This window comes from Neoarius graeffei, chromosome 22 (genome assembly GCF_027579695.1).
Source record: "Neoarius graeffei isolate fNeoGra1 chromosome 22, fNeoGra1.pri, whole genome shotgun sequence".
Lineage (NCBI taxonomy): Eukaryota > Metazoa > Chordata > Actinopteri > Siluriformes > Ariidae > Neoarius > Neoarius graeffei.
Genome location: NC_083590.1, coordinates 14144265 through 14164623, shown reverse-complemented (window position 1 = coordinate 14164623; position 20359 = coordinate 14144265). Strand labels below are relative to the sequence as shown.

The following is a 20359-nucleotide window of genomic DNA, read 5'->3' as shown; positions in this document are numbered from 1 at the left end:
AGTGTTATTTATTTATCAATTAAAATTTTCTGCAAAAATAAACATGCAGGCCTCACAGCAAGAAGGTTCTGGGTTCGAACACAGTGGCAGACAAGGGCCTTTCTGTGTGGAGTTTGCATGTTCTCCCCGTGTCTGTGTGGGTTTCCTCCGGGTGCTCCGGTTTCCCCCACAGTCCAAAGACATGCAGCTTCGGATAATTGGTGGCTCTAAATTGACTGTAGGTGTGAATGTGAGTGTGAATGGTTGTTTGTCTCTGTGTGTCAGCCCTGCGATGATCTGGCGTCTTGTCCAGGGTGAACCCCGCCTCTCACCCATAGTCAGCTGGGATAGGCTCCAGCTTGCGTGTGACTCTGTAAAGGATAAGTGGCTACAGATAATGGATGGATGAATTGATGGATGGATGTAAAACATGCAGAACAAATATATTAGTCATGAAGTGACCATTTCTCCTCAGAATCACTTTTACTTTAAAGAAATAATTAAAATGTATTTACAATTAAATAAGTGATCATTAAAAATCCAGTGATGCAGAGATAAAGCCTACAAAACCTGACTCTTCACTTAAACCTTTAAATTATTGACTTTTTGCTGAATCATTTGCACCTCGAGTAAACTTAATGTCAGTAACAGTGGTAATGTTTGAGTCATTATTAATAATAGCTTGTGATTGGTGAAGAGAAAAGAGACAGTCCAACATGAGAGACATCATCTTGACAACCACTATTACACCAAGATGAAAATCTGTTGATGAAGTGTGTGTCATTGTGTCTCTGCAGGTTGTGTGGTTGTGGTGTCTCAGAAGAAGGCTGTGCTGCTCTGAGTTCAGCTCTGAGATCAAACCCCTCACACCTTAGAGAACTGGATCTGTCAAATAGTAATCTGAGAGACTCAGGAGTGAAGTGTCTCTGTGCTGTACTGGAGAATCCTCACTGTAAACTGGAGACACTGGGGTAAGATCATCTCTCTGAGAGTCACATGACCTGCTCCTCAGTAAGACACATTCTCTAATAGTGAGACTGAAGCAGAGGTTTTAGGTTCATCATCAATGTCCTGAGGAAGAAGATTATTTCTTTTCACTGCACACTGATGATTTGTCACAGAGTCTTTGGGTCAGATGGACGTACGGTATGTGAGAAGCTGCAGCACAAAACAGGACTTGATCCGCCTGCAATGTGTCTGAAATCACTGTGAAATTTACTACAACACTGTAACTAATTACACAAACTGCACCTGAGACACAAACTAACTGCCCTCTGTGTGAGTTGCAGGGTTTAAAGCAGCAGTGACAGGGTGGAAATTATCTCAGGAATATAGAGTTTAAAAACTAAAATGAGTCATTAATGCCATAGAACATGTCTGTGAATATTCTCAGGAGGTCATAGTAAACTGTGGGTGGTACAAGAGAGCAATGAGAGGACTTCCAGAAAACTGGCAGACATTTTAGCCAGAGAGGATCGTTCTTTTTTGTCAACCTGGAACGGCCATCACTGAACAGAGGTGGGGGTCTAAGACATCATTTATCAGCCACCTACAACGCAGCCATCAGAATCCTGTTTCTATTATGATCCATGAGAGGATAAATACCTGATACTCCCTATTAGTCAGACAGAACTGAGGAAGCCTTTTGGTTGAGAGGCATACCTGTCAACCCTCCCGTTTTTCCCGGGAAACTCCCTTATTTTGACTTATTTCCCGCTGTCTTCCCATTTTTTTATTTTCCCGAAAATATCCCGTATTTTCACAATATAAAAAAGTCGGTAGGTCCAGAATTCATGACGTGCCTCTGACAGGAGTTTACAGCAGGAAGTCGGGCCATGAATTCACGTCCCCGCCCTCTCCAGTACAGCAGGTGGCAGTCTAGTAATTACACATTGATTTTAATTGCATGTCTGTGAAGAAGACTGTCAGAACCATAGCGCTAGTCTGACCAAGGTCACTGCTCGGAAGTCAGAACTTCTCACAAAACTAAAAGATGGTCGTAATTCTTTCCTCAGGGAGCGAGTTTCAGTAGATGGCGAGACTAGAGACATGAATAAAGAAAGGAGTGAGGCAAAACCAAAAAAGGTGTATTGCCGCTTGTAGCGGGAACAACGTGTGGGTGGAGCACAGAAGACGGCAGGACAGAGATCAGGGTGCAATATAGGGTTTTTATTGCTAAACTTTTCAGTCTAACACTCAACCAAGCCTCGGAGATTCACACACACAATCACGACGTAATCTCCTCTCGGCAACAACTCCCCTCTGCTCTCACTCTTCCTCCTTAAATAGGGCGCGGTTTACTGGGGAGAACACACACAAAACACAGGTTCATTACACTCAGGTGAAGCGATTCTGCCACTTACCTTCCCCCAACTCCGCCCTCCTGTCACAGACCGGAGCTTGACCACGCCCCCGCTGCCACATACCCCCACCGCCCGACTCAGGCCGGGCACCCGTCCGGCCCGCAGCCGACTCCCTCCCCTTGACGGGAGAGAAAGTCCGCCACCACCATCTGCGCCCCCGGCCTGTGGACCACCTTGAAGTTGAAAGGTTGGAGTGCTAGATACCAACGGGTGATCCGCGCGTTGGCATCCTTCATGCGGTGGAGCCACTGGAGGGGCACGTGGTCCGAACAGAGGGTGAAAGAGTGCCCCAGCAGGTAGTAACGGAGGGCGAGAACCGCCCACTTGATCGCCAGGCACTCTTTCTCGATGGTGCTGTAGCGCCCCTCACACACTGACAGCTTCTGGCTGATGTATAATACTGGGTGATCCTCTCCCCCCACCTGCTGGGACAAAACGGCCCCCAGCCCTCTGTCCGATGCATCCGTCTGTAACAAAAAAGGGAGAGAGAATTCAGGGGAGTGCAAAAGTGGCCCCCCACACAGTGCAGCCTTTACCTCAGAGAAAGCCCGCTGGCACTGCTCCGTCCACTGGACCGGATCTGGTGCCCCCTTTTTAGTGAGGTCAGTCAGCGGGCTGGTGACGTCCGAATAATTAGGAATAAACCTACGATAATAGCCAGCCAGCCCCAGGAACTGTCTCACCCCCTTTTTGGTCTTGGGCCTCGGGCAGGCCGCAATCGCTGCTGTCTTATTAATTTGGGGACGCACCTGCCCATTACCCAAGTGGAAGCCCAGATACCGTACTTCCACCCGCCCAATCGCACACTTCATCGGGTTGGCCGTGAGCCCCGCCCGCCTCAGCGACCTAAGGATGGCCCTCAGGTGTTGCAGGTGCCGCTGCCAGTCATTACTATAAATGATGATGTCGTCCAAGTAAGCGGCCGCATAGGTGGCGTGGGGCTGGAGGACTCGGTCCATCAGCCGCTGAAACGTAGCGGGCGCCCCAAACAGCCCAAACGGAAGTGTGACGAACTGGTGTAAGCCGAATGGTGTGGAAAAGGCCGTTTTTTCCCGGGATAATGGAGTCAAGGGGATCTGCAAATATCCCTTTGTCAAATCCAGTGTCGAGTAAAAGCGAGCCGTGCCTAGTTGATCGAGCAGCTCATCAATACAAGGCATTGGGTACACATCGAATTTAGACACCGCGTTGACTTTTCTATAGTCCACACAGAACCGGACCGAGCCGTCGGCCTTGGGAACCAAGACCACCGGGCTGCTCCAGTCACTGTGGGATTCCTCGATGATGCCCATTTTGAGCATGGCCTGAAGTTCTTCCTGAACCACCTTTTTTTTGTGTTCGGGTAGTCTATAAGGACGGCTACGCACTACCACCCCCGGGGGCGTCTCTATGTGGTGTTCTATGAGGTTGGTGTGACCGGGCAGGGGCGAGAACACATCCGAAAACTCGGCCTGCAACTGGGCGACCTCCGTGAGTTGGGTCGGGGAGAGGTGGTCTCCACAGGGGACCGGAGAGGTGCGAGATGCCAATGACCCTTTTTGGACCTCCGGCCCCAGCTCCGCCTTCTCCGGTACTACCGACACCAACGCCACGGGGACCTCCTCGTTCCAGCGCTTCAGCAGATTGAGGTGGTAGATCTGTAGCGCCCCCTCCCTGTCCGTTCGCCTAACCTCATAGTCGACGTCCCCGACTCGCCGTGTGACCTCAAAGGGCCCTTGCCACTTGGCGATTAATTTGGAGCTCGACGTGGGCAACAGGACAAGTACCTTATCTCCCGGAGTGAACTCTCTAAGGCGTGTGCCCTTGTTGTACAGGCCGGTTTGCCGTTCCTGGGCCTGCCGCAAATTCTCCTGAGTTAGGTGGGTGAGCGTGTGGAGTTTTGCGCGCAGATCCATAACGTGTTGAATTTCATTTTTGCTCTGTGAAGGTCCCTCCTCCCAATTTTCCCGCAGTACATCTAAGATGCCGCGTGGCTTACGCCCATACAATAATTCAAACGGGGAGAACCCCGTGGAGGCTTGGGGGACCTCTCGCACTGCAAACAGCAAGGGTTCGAGCCACTTATCCCAGTTACGTGCATCCTCACTTACGAATATTTTGATAATATTCTTGAGGGTGCGATTGAACCGTTCCACTAAACCGTCCGTCTGTGGGTGATACACGCTGGTGCGGATCGGCTTAATACCCAGTAGCCCATACAGTTCGCTCAGTGTTCGTGACATAAACGTAGTGCCTTGGTCAGTCAGAATCTCTTTCGGGATTCTGACCCGGGAGATGACGTGGAAGAGGGCCTCTGCAATACTACGTGCGGAGATATTGCGAAGGGGCGCCGCTTCCGGGTATCGTGTTGCATAGTCCACCAGAACCAATATAAAGCGGTACCCTCGTGTTGACCGATCTATGGCCCGACGAGATCCATCCCAATTCTTTCAAACGGGGTCTTGATTAATGGTAGGGGGCGCAAGGGCGCTTTTGGAATGGCCGCTGGATTTACTAACTGGCATTCACGGCACGCCGTACACCACTTACGGACGTCACCGCGAATCCCTGGCCAATAGAATCGGGCCATTATCCGGGCAAGTGTTTTATCCTGCCCGAGGTGTCCCGCCATGGGAATAAAGTGAGCCGCCTGGAATACCAATTCCCGGCGGCTCTTTGGAACTAACAACTGGGTGACATGCTCCTTCGTCTGAGTGTCCTGCGTCACTCGGTATAACCTATCCTTTAAAATGGAAAAATAGGGGAAGGACGGGGTGGCGTTCGGCTGGAGCGTTTGACCATCGATTACTCTCACTTGGTCAAACGCGTGTCGCAGAGTTTCGTCCCGCGATTGTTCCAGTGGGAAATCCGCGAGGGATTCCCCAACAGAAAGAGGAGGGGCTGGGGGCTCCTCACTCTGTCGCGGAGATGACGTAGACGGCTCTGCGACCGCAGCTCCAGCCAAAGCAACACCGGGACCCTCCCCTGATAATCAGCAGGACCCACTCTTTACTAGGTGTGCCATCAACCCCCAAAATCCCGGCCAATCAGTCCCCAGGATCAAAGAGTGGGTAAGGCGAGGATTAACCGCCGCCTTCACTATGGATTTGTCCCCTCTGAAATGTATGTGGAGCGACACCAACGGGTAGCTGTGAATATCCCCGTGCACACACAACACCTTCACCCCTTGTGCTCCCCCCAATGCCTCGTCTTGCACCAGGCTTTGGCGGATCGAGGTCTGATTGCAACCCGAATCCACCAACGCCTGATATGTCGCCCCTTGTACACTTACCGGTATGCGATACACTCCGGCCTGATCGAGGGCAGCCTCTGGCGCGTCGGGGATCCGCACCACCACCCCCACCTCCATCGCAGCACACTGTTGCTGCAGGTGGCCCGGTTCCCCGCAGCGCCAGCAAACCGGCCCGGGCCTCCCCTCTGCAGCTGTGGTTGGAGGGTCACTCACCTGAGGGGGGGGAGAGACAGACACAGAAGGGAGAAATGGGAGGGCACCACGGGTGCGGCGGGCCGGCTGGGGTGGAGCCGGCCCCCGCCTCCGTGGTGGGGGAATGGGGCAAGGACGGGACACGGGAGGAGGGGGAAGAGAGAGAGAGAGAAGAGGAGAGGGAAGATGACGTCATCCATTGTCCTACCACTGGGACAGCCGCCAGATGATCCTCCGCCAGTCCTATGGCCTGATCCAGCGACGCCGGGCGGTGGCACTGGACCCACTCCGCGGTTCCGGCGGGTAGGCAGGCGATGAACTGTTCCAGTGCCACCTGGTCGATGATTCCCTCGGCGTCGCGATCTTCGGCCCTCAGCCACTGCCAGCAGGCGTCCCGGAGCTGCTGGCCAAACGCGAACGGGCTGCCGACTTCCTCCATCCGCAGTGTGCGGAAGCGCTGGCGCTGCTGCTCCGGCGTGCGCCCCACGCGCTGGAGGACAGCCCAGCGAAGGTCGGCGTAGGCCAGCCGGCGGTCGGCGGGGAGCTGTAGTGCGGCTAACTGCGCCTCTCCCGTCAGGAGGGGGAGGAGGCGCGCCGCGCGCTGCTCCATCGGCCACCTCGAGGCTTCGGCGACCTGCTCAAACAACGCGATGAACGCCTCGGGGTCGTCCTGTGGGCCCATCTTAGTCAAGGTGATGGGAGATGGGCCCGCGGCCGGGGCGCTGGTGGACCCCGCCAACGCGAGGAGGCGCCGGAACGCCTCTCGGTCTTCTTGCTGAGCCAGCACCAGGGCTTCGAAGCGGCACTCCTGCTCCTTCCGAAGCGTGACAAGTGCCTGGTGCTGGCTCTACTGAGCCGTGGCGAGGGCGTGGACCAAGTCCGCGAATGGGGAGGATTCCATGGGGCTGCAGGACAGGTGCTCCACCTTCCCGGGTTTCAGCACCACTGTAGCGGGAACAACGTGTGGGTGGAGCACAGAAGACGGCAGGACAGAGATCAGGGTGCAATATAGGGTTTTTATTGCTAAACTTTTCAGTCTAACACTCAACCAAGCCTCGGAGATTCACACACACAATCACGCCGTAATCTCCTCTCGGCAACAACTCCCCTCTGCTCTCACTCTCCCTCCTTAAATAGGGCACGGTTTACTGGGGAGAACACACACAAAACACAGGTTAATTACACTCAGGTGAAGCGATTCTGCCACTTACCTTCCCCCAACTCCGCCCTCCTGTCACAGACCGGAGCTTGACCACGCCCCCGCTGCCACACCGCTACTTGCCCAAATGGCAGGACGAATTTAATTTTGTGAAGAAAAGTCAGTTCGATTACCGACTTTCCAAAATTTTCCCTTATTTTGAGTTAAAAATCTGGGAAATATCCCTTTTTTTCAAACCTAAAAAGTTGACAGGTATGATGAGAGGTGAAACATTTTCAAGAATCTTCAAGCAAGTCCAGTTGCTCTCTTCTACCACCCACAGGTTAATGCCATAGAACTGATGCCGTAAAAATGAATAGATAAAAAAAGGCTTTTAAATAAAAATTAAAAAGGAGCAGAAAAGACCTTCCAATAAACTGAAAGCCACGACAACAATCATTTTGTTATTTTGAATTTTTTAATGAAAATAATTCATCATGATGATGATAAATGTTAAAATAGTAAATAATATTCCAGTCCATCTCTGTCAGTGGTGATTGCTTTAAGATAACACTGGAAGCGCAGCTTCCCCTCACATTTCATTAAAATGCAGCAATGAGGTTCCGGTGATGTCATCATCCTGAATGGCAGCCTAAAGTACCGGTAGCAGCTCCCTCGCAAAAATAGTTATTTTGCCCCGTTAGACCATCAAATACTAGGTTTTCAGGTACTACTTGAACAGACAAGAGGGGCAAGAATGGGGAAGGAGCAAACAAACAAAGAAAACACCAGTGTAGTGCTTGCAAATGAAAAAAATCCGGAGAACAGCTCCCCTACACAGGCACAAGATGGCGGAGCTAATGCTAACCCTTACTCAAATGATGCCGCAAGTCTGACCAAAGTTTTGGAGGAAATTTGGGCCTTCCAAAGAGACACAAAAGAACAACTAAACGATATTAAATCTGAGATCACTAACGTCAACCAAAAAATAGTGGAGGCAGAGGTGCAAATTGAAAAAGTGGAAGACTGTGTTCAAAACGTGGAGCAAGTGTTGAACAAGATGATAAAAGTCACGTATCAGCAAGAAAACAAGCTACTTGATCATGAAGGGAGAGCCCGACGGGAGAATTTAAGGATATACAATGTTCCCGAAGGAGCTGAGGGATCATCTATGGTGGAGCTTGTGGGAAAACTATTACGGGACATGCTGGCGATTTTCCCCCCAACCGAGGAGCTCGACATCGAGAGGGTGCACCGCGCGCTGGCGCCAAGACCCGCCGGAGACAGGGAAGATAAGCCGTGGTCAATAATAGTCAAATTCCTCCGCTACAGGATTAAAGAATAGATTCTGCACAAGGCTTGGGGAAAGAAGAAGGTTTTTCTGAACGGGAGGCTAATATACTTTGAGCAGGATTACCCCCCAGCAGTCCTGCAGAAGAGGAAGGAATCTGCTGAGGCAAAGCGAGTGTTAAAGCAGAGAAATATCCGCTTCCAGACTCCGTTCCCAGCTAAACTACGAGTGTTTTACGAGGATGGGACGCAACTGTATCGGACAGCGGAGGAAGCGACCATAGACATGAAGGACAGAGGGCTGCCAGTCAGCGTGATTCCACCGAGGGAGAGTCTGGCTGAGCAGCTGTCCCGCTCCGCCTGGGAAACAGTGGGAAGACCGAGCCGGCGAGGGACGGGTGAGGAGCGAGAGAAAAGTATCGAGGAGAGACTGCGAGCCTTCAGAAGGCAGCCCTCACCCTCTCCAGAGGAGTTATAAGTTCTGATTGACTTTTAAAGTGTCGGAGAGCTAAACAGAGCTTAAAATAGGCAGTGTTGTGCTCACTTCAAGATATTTGCATTTATACCTTTACCCCAGTTAGGTGAGAATATATACAGGCGAGGGATGCATAAGGACACATTTTCTGTGGAATGAACAGAGACCTTTTTCCTCCTCATTCCAAGTGCCATGGTGGGGGCCCTCAGCCAATAGGTGGGAGAGGCTTTCCCCCACAGCTGGATGTTTTATCTAGCTTAGCTCAGGGTCATCTATTAGAGACCCCGGCTTTGGAATCACATTTTTTTTCTTTATCTTTTACTTATGTTCGGTGTTCATGTTTGTTCAGGGAGTGGATCTGTTCAGTCTCATTTTGTTTATTCTGTTGATCCACTTACAAGTAAATACACATGGCTAGTGACAGTAAAATTCATCTCGTTTAATGTCAATGGGCTGTTGAATCCAATTAAACATAGTAAAATCCTATCTAAAGTGAGGACAGAACAAGCCCATGTAGTTTATTTACAGGAGACCCACTTGACAGATAAGGAGCATGTAAAATTTTTAAAAATGGGCTTCACTAATCTGTTTTTTTCTTCATACAAATCAGGACATAGGAGAGGAGTTGCTACCCTCATTTCAAACAAGCTAAATTTTGAAAAAGTATTCGAAATGGGTGATAAGGAGGGCAGATTTATTTTAGTAAGGGTAGGGTGACCAGATTTCCCTAGTCTGAAACCGGGACACTTTTGCACGCGACCATGCTCGTGCACGCACACCTTTTTTTTATGTAAATGTGACACTCAGAGAGGTGCTCTTATCATTTTATTGAAGCTCACATTTATCAACATCTCACATGAAATAAAACAGGCATTTTGTTATCTAGTAGCATAGTGGTATACAGATCAGTTAAATTATGGTCAGACAACAGATTTTGTAATGGCTGAGAATAGGCCAGGCTATGTCCATAGGCCAAATTTAAACTGATTTATTTCACCTGTTTGTGAGAACACCAAGAAGAATGCATATGCACATGTAGGCTATATCTCTAAAATTGTATGCACTATAGCATGAACTTAAAAAGTAGATATGTGACCTCAACATAGCCTAGGTCAGAATCAACCTGACTAACCATTCCCCACAACTGAATGAATAAAGCAAGAAGATGTGTACAAAAGTGAACACTTTAATGGAAGGTGCAACAAGCTGTTCAACACAGCAATATGGCCAAACTGTCAGAATGGTATGTTAAACAGAAACAAATAAGAGACAAGTGATTTGAGAATATATACTACGGAAGCCGAGAGAGGCCCTTCATATAATTCTTTTTTTTATTCACCTTGTTATCCCGAGATAACGACATAATTAATTCAGGATCTTGAGAAAACAACACAACTAATTCGAGATCTTGAGAAAACAAAACCGTTATTCCGAGATCTCGAGAAAACAAAACAATTATTTCATGATCTTGAGTAAACAGCTGAGAAATGGTTCATTCAGGTGCGCCAAGAGACTTGTAATATGCTGACTTTGGGGCTATTTCTCATTCTGTATAGACGCAACTTTGGTCATTAGAATGTCTGGAATAATCGATCACCTAATAAGGCAATATTTTGATGAGGGGTTGACACAGGGAGAGATTGCATTAAGTCTTTTAATAAGGGATAATTTCAAAATTAGTCCGCGGCACCTCCACAGAAGACTGGCCCGGCTTCGTCTCTACCGACGGAGATACAGTGATCCAGCTGAGATCATGAAATAATTGTTTTGTTTTCTCAAGATCTCGGAATAACGGTTTTGTTTTCTTGAGATCTCGAATTAGTTGTGTTGTTTTCTCAAGATCCTGAGTTAATTATATCGTTATCTCGGGATAACAAGGTGAATAAAAAAAGATTATATGAAGGGCCTCTCGCGGCTTCCGTAAATATACACTCAAACAAAACAGCAGTAAAGGGGGAGAGGGGCGACAGCCCGAGGAAAGCCCCCACAAAAAGCACAGCATTTGCAACATAGGCTACCCAACTCAGTACAAGAACAAAGCACTTACAATGTGTGCAGTAGGCTTCGTACGCATTGTTCTGCACCTCTCGGAGGAAGGGGTAGGTGCCCTGTAAATCTTTGGAAGAGGTACATTTTCTTTTCGGCATAATTGCTGTGGCATTACTGCTGCTAGCTGCTAGACAAAGAACATTCGTGCCAGTTAATGTTTATTTTATTGTTGCATGGCAACACGTTCTGTTGTCTGGAATAATGTGGGTAAATAAACACCCATGCCACAGGGCCAGGGGGCAGTAACCAGGTAAGTTTGCGATTCCTGTCAATTCATCAAAATAGTAAATGCAGACATTTCTCCACTAATGATTCCCACGCTGCTCAGTTGCAAACGTCATGAGTGGCGAAAACCGGGACATATCCGAGTCCCGACAGACTTTTGTCGGGACTCAGGACACACAACCCCAAATCGGGACTGTCCCGGTAAAACCGGGACGTCTGGTCACCCTAAGTAAGGGGTAAGATACAGTAGATGGGAATTCAATTACCCTATTGAACGTCTATGCACCCCCAGGGAGTGATATCAGTTTCTTCCAAAAAATCACTAATATTATGGTAACGGAAACAGAAGGCCTTTTGGTCTGTGGAGGGGATTTAAATATACATCTACAGCCAAAGTTAGACTCGTCTAGTAGAAAAGCCCATGATATGAAGTCCCTATATAAGAAAGTAAATATACTTTGAGGAGGTGGGCTTAATTGACATATGGCAAGACTTTTTCCCTAACAGAAGGGATTACACTCACTATTCTGCCCCTCACTCTCTCTACACAAGAATAGATTATTTCATAACATTTGGGAAGGATAAAGATAAAATACATACTTGTGGAATCAGGACAATAGATCTAAGTGACCATGCACCAATATACTTATCCATTGATTTTAACCTGCAGTCAAAAAATAATACATGGAAATTGAAATCAAGCCTGCTGAATGATCTGTCTTTTAAGACACAAATTAAATCCAAAATTAGGGCCCGTCCACACGAGTACGTTTTTGTCAAATCTGCATAAATACTTTATCGTTTCGGCCTTGTGTCCAGACGGATCTGGCTTTTTCGAGGTGTGAAACCGGTATTTTTTGAAAACGGGTCCCAGAGTGGGAAAATCCTACAACGCCGGATAGCCCGGAGTTGTCTGGATGGCGAATGCAGATTTTTTCAGAAACGATGACGTATAGGCCCCGCCTCTCTAACCTTTAACCTCAGCCGCCACCGCTAGACGCATCATAACAACAACAACACTTCATTGTCGGTCCACACAGAAGACTCTCCTCTTCCTCTCAGAGTTGCGCTGGCCATGATCGTCCTCTTCTCGTGTTATGAGCTTGTTTGTAAACAGCGCGTGACCTTTATATGCATGCTCCATGGCTTCTCTTCCGGTTTTAGTGTATTGGTGTGGCGGTGTCACAGCGCCACATACAGGCCTGGCATATGTACTACAGCGTTTGGGGTCGTTTCCAGTGAATCCGTGTGGACGCAGATATTTCTGGAAACGACACCGTGTTTACGGAGATTTTTTTCAAAACGACAGCGTATTGGGTGAGGCCGCATACTCGTGTGGACAGGCCCTATGTCTCTTCTTAGAGTTCAATGATACTGGAGAGGTCTCACCTCCCATGTTATGGGATACTTTGAAGGCTGTTCTCAGAGGGAAAATTATAGCAATATCTTCATTTAAGAAAAAAAAATAGGAATAAAAAATTAGAGGACTTAAAAAACAAGCTAAAGGAATTAGAAGGAAAGCATAAATTGGATTTGGCACAGGATACATTAAGAGAAATTAGAAATATCAGGAACGAAATTAATAGTCTGGCCACACAAGTAATCAAGAAAAACTTAATGTTTCTGAAACAGAGACACTACGAAAGTGGCTCTAAATCTATGAAAGTATTGGCATGGAAACTGAAAAAAGATAGCTGAAAATACAATTCACAAAATTAGGGATCCAAGAACAAAAGTGATAAAAAATAAACTAAATGAAATTCAGGAAGTTTTTGAAGTGTTTTATAAAACCCTATATTCTGAAGTCCCTGGTAGGAGTGTAAACCAAATTGACAGCTTCCTGAATCCCTTAGATTCACCCACTCTAGATGAAGAACAAAATGAAATAATGACTGCGGATATAACTGAAGAAGAATTAAAAGTTGCAATTAGTAGGCTTAAATTAAGCAAGTCACCAGGATCTGATGGTTACACAGCAGAGTGGTACAAGGAATTTAAAAAAAGAACTAATACCTGTTTTACTTCCCGTACTGAATTGGGTTTTAAAAAAAAGCACAAACGCCACCTAGCTGGAAGGAGGCAATAATTTCAACAATACCAAAAGAAGGCAAGGATAAAATGAAGTGTGGATCTTTTAGGCCAATTTCTGTTCTTAATATAGACTATAAACTATTTACCTCTATCATGGCCAAACGATTAGAAGAGTTCCTACCAACATTGATACATAATGATCAAACAGGTTTCATACGTCAATGCCAAAGACAAGACAATATACGAAAGACACTATAAACTATTTACCTCTATCATGGCCAAACGATTAGAAGAGTTCCTACCAACATTGATACATAATGATCAAACAGGTTTCATATGTCAACGCCAAACACAAGACAATATACAAAAGACACTACATATTATAGATCATATACAAAAAAATAAAATTAAAGCAATTGTAATAAGCGTAGATGTTGAAAAGGCCTTCGATTCGGTCAACTGGAACTTTCTCTACAGGGTCCTACGTAGATTCGGCTTCCATGATATAATTATTAAAACCATACAGGCACAATACAACAATCCTCCTGCTAGGATTAAAATCAATGGATATTTATCAAATAATTTTACCCTAGAAAGGGGCACCAGACAGGGTTGTGCATGGTCACTATTACTCTTCGCATTATATTTGGAACCACTAGCTCAATACATTAGACAAAATGAAGACATCAAGGGAAGGGACAGAATATAAATTGGCCTGCTATGCAGATGACATTTTGATTTACCTTGGGCACCCAATGTACTCGCTACCTAAATTGATGCAATCATTTGAGCAGTACGGTCAATTATCAGGGTACAAAATCAATATAAGTAAAACCCAGTGACTCTCATATAATTATAGCCCACCAGGAGAAATCAAAAGTAGTTACCCCTTAGAATGACAAACAGAGTCTTTTAAATACTTATGCATCAACCTACCAAAAGATCTTACAAAATTATCAGAACACAACTACCTACCTATACATAAAAAATAAAGGATGACATAGCGAGATGGAACTTAATTCCTTTCTTCAGCCTTAGTTCAAGAATTGACTCTATTAAAATGAATATATTGCCAAGACACGGTGGTGTAGTGGTTAGCGTTGTCGCCTCACAGCAAGAAGGTCCGGGTTCGAGCCCTGTGGCCGGTGAGGGCCTTTCTGTGTGGAGTTTGCATGTTCTCCCCGTGTCCGCATGGGTTTCCTCCGGGTGCTCCAGTTTCCCCCACAGTCCAAAGACATGCAGGTTAGGTTAACTGGTGACTCTAAATTGACAGTAGGTGTGAATGTGAGTGTGAATGGTTGTCTGTGTCTGTGTCAGCCCTGTGATGACCTGGTGACTTGTCCAGGGTGTACCCCGCCTTTCACCCATAGTCAGCTGGGATAGGCTCCAGCTTGCCTGCGACCCTGTAGAAGGATAAAGCGGCTAGAGATGATGAGATGAGGTGAGATGAGATATTGCCAAGACTTTTATATTTATTTCAAACCCTGCTAATAGAGATTAACCAAAACCAATTTAACGAGTGGGACAAAATGCTATCTAGGTATATATGGCAAGGTAAAAGACCAAGGGTCCGTCTCAAAACTTTACAGCTAGCTAAACAAAAGGAAGGATGGGGCTTGCCTTATTTTAGATATTATTATTTGGCAGCATTGATGAGAGCAGTGATATGCTGGTGAAACCCATCATATACTGTTCAATGGAAAAACATTTGAGGAAAAAACACCCTCCATCCCCATACAGGCAATCTTAGCTGATAACAACCTACAAACCCACATAAATAACATTGATATCCCATGGGTGAAATGGACCCTTCAAGCATGGAAAACTATCATAAAGGAACATGAACTTGAGAGCGATATTACAACTCTTGTGCTTATGACTCGGAGTTTACACCTAATAAATTGGACTCTAGATTCAAGGACTGGATAGCTATGGGTATAACAGCCTTATGTAGTGTAATGAAAGATGAAAAACTGCTCAGTTTTGAAACGCTTAAAAGGACACATTTATTAGAAAAACAAGACTTCTATCGATACCTGCAGCTGCGGCACTACGTTGATACGAAGATGAAAATTGTAACAAAAACAAACACGTTTGACTGAATTGTTTACAAAAGCCTATAATTCAGAAACGATTAATAGAACTATTTCATGCTTGTATAAGCGACCGTCGAATTTGAAACCATATTCAACTTTATAAATTAAAATAAAATGGGAGAAGGAAGGAGGCATAACTATATCTGAGGAAGAATAGACAACAATATGGAAGTATCAATGGATGTGTTCCGGCTCACAGAAGTGGAGGGAATTTGGCTGGAAAAGCCTGATTAGGTACTTCATTACGCCTTCTCAGAAGTCTCACTATGATAATAACTCCCCTGTCTGTTGGAGGAACTGCAGAAATCAAAGTGCAAACCATTACCATGTTTTCTGGGACTGCCCGGTCATGAAGGACTATTGGAGAGAGATACACAATGCACTACAGGATATCTTCAAATGTGAAATACCCCTCGAGAATAAGACTGTTTTTCAGACACATACCTGAGGAATGGCCGAAAAGAGAGAAACATTTAATAAATATATTGCTGGTGGCCTGTAAAAAGAGTATTACCAGGAAATGGTTATCACAGGAGAGCCCAACTTTAAAAATATGGATGGACATTACAATGGACATTTATAAAATGGAGAAGATAACAGCTTTTGTTAATCACAAATTGGAGAAATTTGCTTCACACTGGGAAAACTGGGTCAAATATGTCACGCCCCATAGGCCTGATTTTATTTTCACAAACCAGTGACTCTGCTGGATAAAAAGGATCACTCCCTACTTGTACATAGGTTGTTTTTCTTCTTCTTGTTTCTTTCTCTTTTCATTCTTCAGATACAAAACAAAAATGCTATTTTGGCATTTGGGGCAAACAACAGATGTAAGATGTATGAACATATGATGTACCGGATGTGAATGTCTGATTCTTAATGTCAATAAAAATAAATTACAAAAAAAATGCAGCAATGAAACATTTCCCAAAGTGTCTATTTTATTCATCAGTCTTGGTGTCGTTCAATATTTGAGTGAATCAGATTGATGGAGTATCTCACTGCAATATCGCGCTGTTTGTTCATTAAACTCACACTGTTTAGTGGTGAACAGTGCAGCCTGTGTGAAAAGCCCCTGACACAGAGCTAACAGACCCCCACTGAAGCCTCTGCACCTATTAGTGTCTGTTAGGTGTTTGTGTACTCGCTGTTTTAATGGGCAGAAAGATAAAAGCTCATTGGACAACAGGATTTAATGCATCATTTTGAGCCCCGCCCAGACACACGGCTTCACTGGGAGGGAATGGAGTGTGGGTGAGTGTGTTTTACACAGAAGAAAAAAAAAACATCTCAGCATGAGAGAGAGAGAGAACTGTAATGAAGAATTGACATTTTCTCTTCTGAAATTAAAATTCTTTCACATACTTGGAAAATTTCACAAAATGTTTCTTCATAAATAACAGGGGATTTTTAAAATATTATTTCACTACTTGTGTTTATAAAAAAGTTTTTGAAGACTTTGACATTACCTGGTTTTCTTAAAACATGGTCTGCTCTTCATCCGAGTCAGAATCGTAGACAAACACATTCTGTCTTAAGACTTGTTCTTGTCAGTTCTGAATAAACCATTTAAACATTCACACTCTGGGGTTTAAAAAGTGTGTGAACCTCTGAGCCAACAACTTCTCCAAGAGCTCATTAGAAAGCAAAGCAAAAACATCAAAGCAAATCTTGATGTTCATAAACTGAGGCAGTGAAGTGTGTGTCATTGTGTCTCTGCAGGTTGCGGCGTTGTGGTGTCTCAGAAGAAGGCTGTGCTGCTCTCGCTTCAGCTCTGAGATCAAACCCCTCACACCTGAGAGTACTGAGTGTGTATTGGAATAAAATAGGAGACTCAGGAAAGAAGCTGCTCTCTGCTCTTAAGGATGATGAACGTTACAAACTACAGACACTCGAGTAAGTAATAAACTTTTTAGGTGAATGTTGGAAAAAAAAGAATTTAATCTCATTATAATTTTCCTTTAATTTCAGTAAATGTCACATGACCAGGCCATGAAATGAAATCAGTTTTAGAAATTTTCACTGTGTTCTATTTAATCTAACTTTTTCCTCCCAGTTGTCTTTAATGCTGTTTGTTGTTCAGTAAAATTGATTTAAAATTCATCTGAAAGCAGAAGATGGAGTCAGTCAGAGTCTCCAAAATGTCCCGTCTGAGCGCATGAGAGTGATTGTAAATGAGCACCTAGTCTCCTTGTGACACGCTGCTGTCTCTGACATCATCCTGCTGCTTTTGTCTGAATAAGATGATCTCGGCTTTTCCCTGTTTCTGATCAGCAGCACACTTTCTTCTCAACTCTCCTCAAAACTCAGTAAAATGATCATCTTTAATGCCACACTGCCACAAATATATGATTTAAGGAGCCACTTTGCTCACTCTGACACCCCTTCCTGCTCTCCACCTCCACACCGTGTCTTCTGTCGTTCCTGTAAAATTCACCTCGGCTTCTTCTTACAGTCTGCACTTAAATCTACATGTAGAACAAGAGATCAAACCCACCGCAGTGTTAGTTACTGTTTAAAACTCTCCAAAGCCTGTGATTGGATAAGAGCAGTGATGTGATGGGAAACGTCTGCTCACTTTCCTGTTAGATCTTGTGGAAGTTCTCATTTGTTGGAGCTCAACGTTAGAACACAGATATTATATAAGACTGAATAAATGTTGAATTAAATTATAAACAGGAGATAATAATGTTTCTCTTGGAGCAGAGATGATTACATGCTGTTGGTCATGAAGTACCACAGTCCAGTGTGTGGGGATTAATCCAGATGTTTTTCTTTTATTTTCAGGTTGTGGTGAACATCTGTGTGTGAGATGAAGACTCTGGTGTTCCTGCATTTCCATGTTGGGGAACAGACAACATATTCATAAACACGTCAGTCATTTAGTTCTAACAAATGAAAGAGACTCGGAGATGTGGTCAGTGTGTGTTCATGGTGCACAGTGAATCAGACTGCACACAATTCTACACTGAATGTGGAACAACTTGTGATCTGCATGAAACTGCCTGGACCTCAGTCCCTTAAAAACCCTGAAAGAGAAGGTGTAAAAGCACAGGGACTTGAGCTGAACCCAGTCAGTGGAAGAGGGAGCTGAAATGGACAGGAACAGTTTCAGGACATTGGTGGGATTCTCACCTGACAGGATCGGCATTTGGGGAGTTAATCTGAGGAAGCCCCGAGGAGACTCACTCCAAGGCACATTTATCACTTTGCCCTTTGGTTGGTATTTAATATACACTCACTGAGCACTTTATTAGGAACACCTGGATGGAACCGCCTTGTTGATGAGAGGGTTCACCGGAGAACGGCCAGACTGGTTTGAGCTGACAGAAAGGCTACAGTAACTCAGATAACCACTCTGTACAATTGTGGTGAGCAGAAAAGCATCTCAAAATGCACAACACACTGAACACTGAGGTGGATAACCACGTCGGGTTCCACTTCTGTCAGCCAAGAACAGAAAGCTGAGGCTGCAGTGGGCACAGGATCACCACAACTGGACAGGTGAAGAGTGAAAAAACGTAGCCTGGTCTGATGAACCTCGATTTCTGCTGAGGCTCACAGATGGTGGCGTCAGAATTTGGCACCAACAGCATGAATTAGTCTTCCTAATAATGTGCTCTGTGACTGTAGATTAGATCTTTTTGTTACAGGATCAGACCAAAGCTGTTCTTTATTTTCTTTAATATCTGATCCTGATTTTTTTTGTCTGGTATCAGCTGATTAAACCCGATATGGGATCAGTGCCATCACTTTTACTTAAATCAGTATGTTACATAATTGTATCAATCAAATCCACTCTGAAGAAATAGTGTAATTATTTTGTCATTTAAAAATTGTTTATGTATTTACAATTATTTTTATTGAATTTTCAACTCAATTGTTGAAAATAAATTCATGTTTAAAAATAAAATATATCAGAGCTCATTTGGGTGCTGTGTTATCTGTTATTTCTTGGTATTTCAGGTGTATGGGTATTCTCTCTCACTCACATGCACGATGAAAGATCTGGAGAAACACAACAGTTTTTGCGAAACAAAAGCGTTTTTATTAAATGTCAAAACATTTAGCTCAGTTTTATATTCAGTACAGTGAGACAATGTGAGGGCTTTGTGTGAATTAATGTAACTGCAGTGTGTGTGTGTGTGTTTTGGCCTCAACTATTCCCATCTTGCTGAAGGCCATCACCAGGTTGCATACCGGAGCCAATCACAGCAGCTCCAGTTTTGTGAATGTATACCACAGTATCTCAAAAAATTACAGTATCGTAAAAAACATTCTTTTTTTTTTGTAATTTAATTCTAAAAGGTAAACTTAAATATATTCTATATCCATTACACATTGTCATGTTACACATGTGGGTGCAATCAGTTAATTATTGAAATTAAGTGATCAATCTCATTAAATCAGTCTCATTAAATTTGAAGGTCAATAATTAAAATGAATCAATCCCATTGAATCGTTTACTTTGACTCATTTGAATTGAATCATACCATAGAATCAGTCTCATTTGAAGTGAATCATTCAGTGAATCATTTAGTGAATCGTTCAATGAATCATTTAGTGAATCATACCATTAATCCTGGTGCTTAATAATAAATTACCAAACAGCTAAATTATGGTATATTTCCAAATTATTACGATCACTTACCATATAACATAACTTATATGCACCTTTTTGAATTCTTTGAGAGATTGGGGACTTCAGAAATATTGGAACACCAACAAGATGAATACACACAGTTTTGATAATAAATGGATTTATTATAACAAAGATAAAAATGGATAATCAATATATACAAATATGATATGGTGTGTGTGTGTGTGTATGGCCTAGCTTGTTGCTAGCTAAAACAAAGGAATGTTATCTAAATAGAACAAAAGATTAGCTCTGTTGCTAATGTGTGCTTGTGTGTGTGTGTGTGTGTGGGAAGGACTTGACCATGTGTTTAGCTTCGTGTAGCTAACTACACGTGGTGGAGGCCTAGATTAGCCTTGTGTTGCTAGTGTGTGTTTGTGAAAGGCCCTATGGCCTAGCTAAAGTGTGTTTGTTAGGCCTGGTGAGGCCTACTGAGCACGTGTTGCTAAAGACAAAGGAATTAGCCATAGCTAACTAGGGTGTGTTTGTGAGTGGCCACGTGGCCTGAACAAAAAGCTAGCTTGTGGATTTCTAGCTGAGGTGTGGTTTATCAGGCCTGATGGCCTGCTGAGCACATGGTAGGCCTTGATTAGCTTTGTGTTGCTAAGCAGACAAAGGGAAGCTGTAGCTAACCCACTAGCTCATAACCA

At 44.6% G+C, this 20359-nt stretch overlaps 1 protein-coding gene across 1 annotated transcript; it reads left to right on the top strand.

Moving 5' to 3' along the window:
* The first annotated feature begins 43 nt into the window (after window positions 1–43).
* On the top strand, window positions 44–18821 carry LOC132870284 (ribonuclease inhibitor-like). The gene is made up of 4 exons (XM_060903919.1): window positions 44–65; window positions 782–950; window positions 16793–16966; window positions 17858–18821. The coding sequence occupies exons 1-4, from the start codon at window positions 44–46 to the stop codon at window positions 17865–17867; spliced, it is 375 nt and encodes a 124-aa protein (XP_060759902.1). The 3' UTR covers window positions 17868–18821.
* Window positions 18822–20359: the final 1538 nt, after the last annotated feature.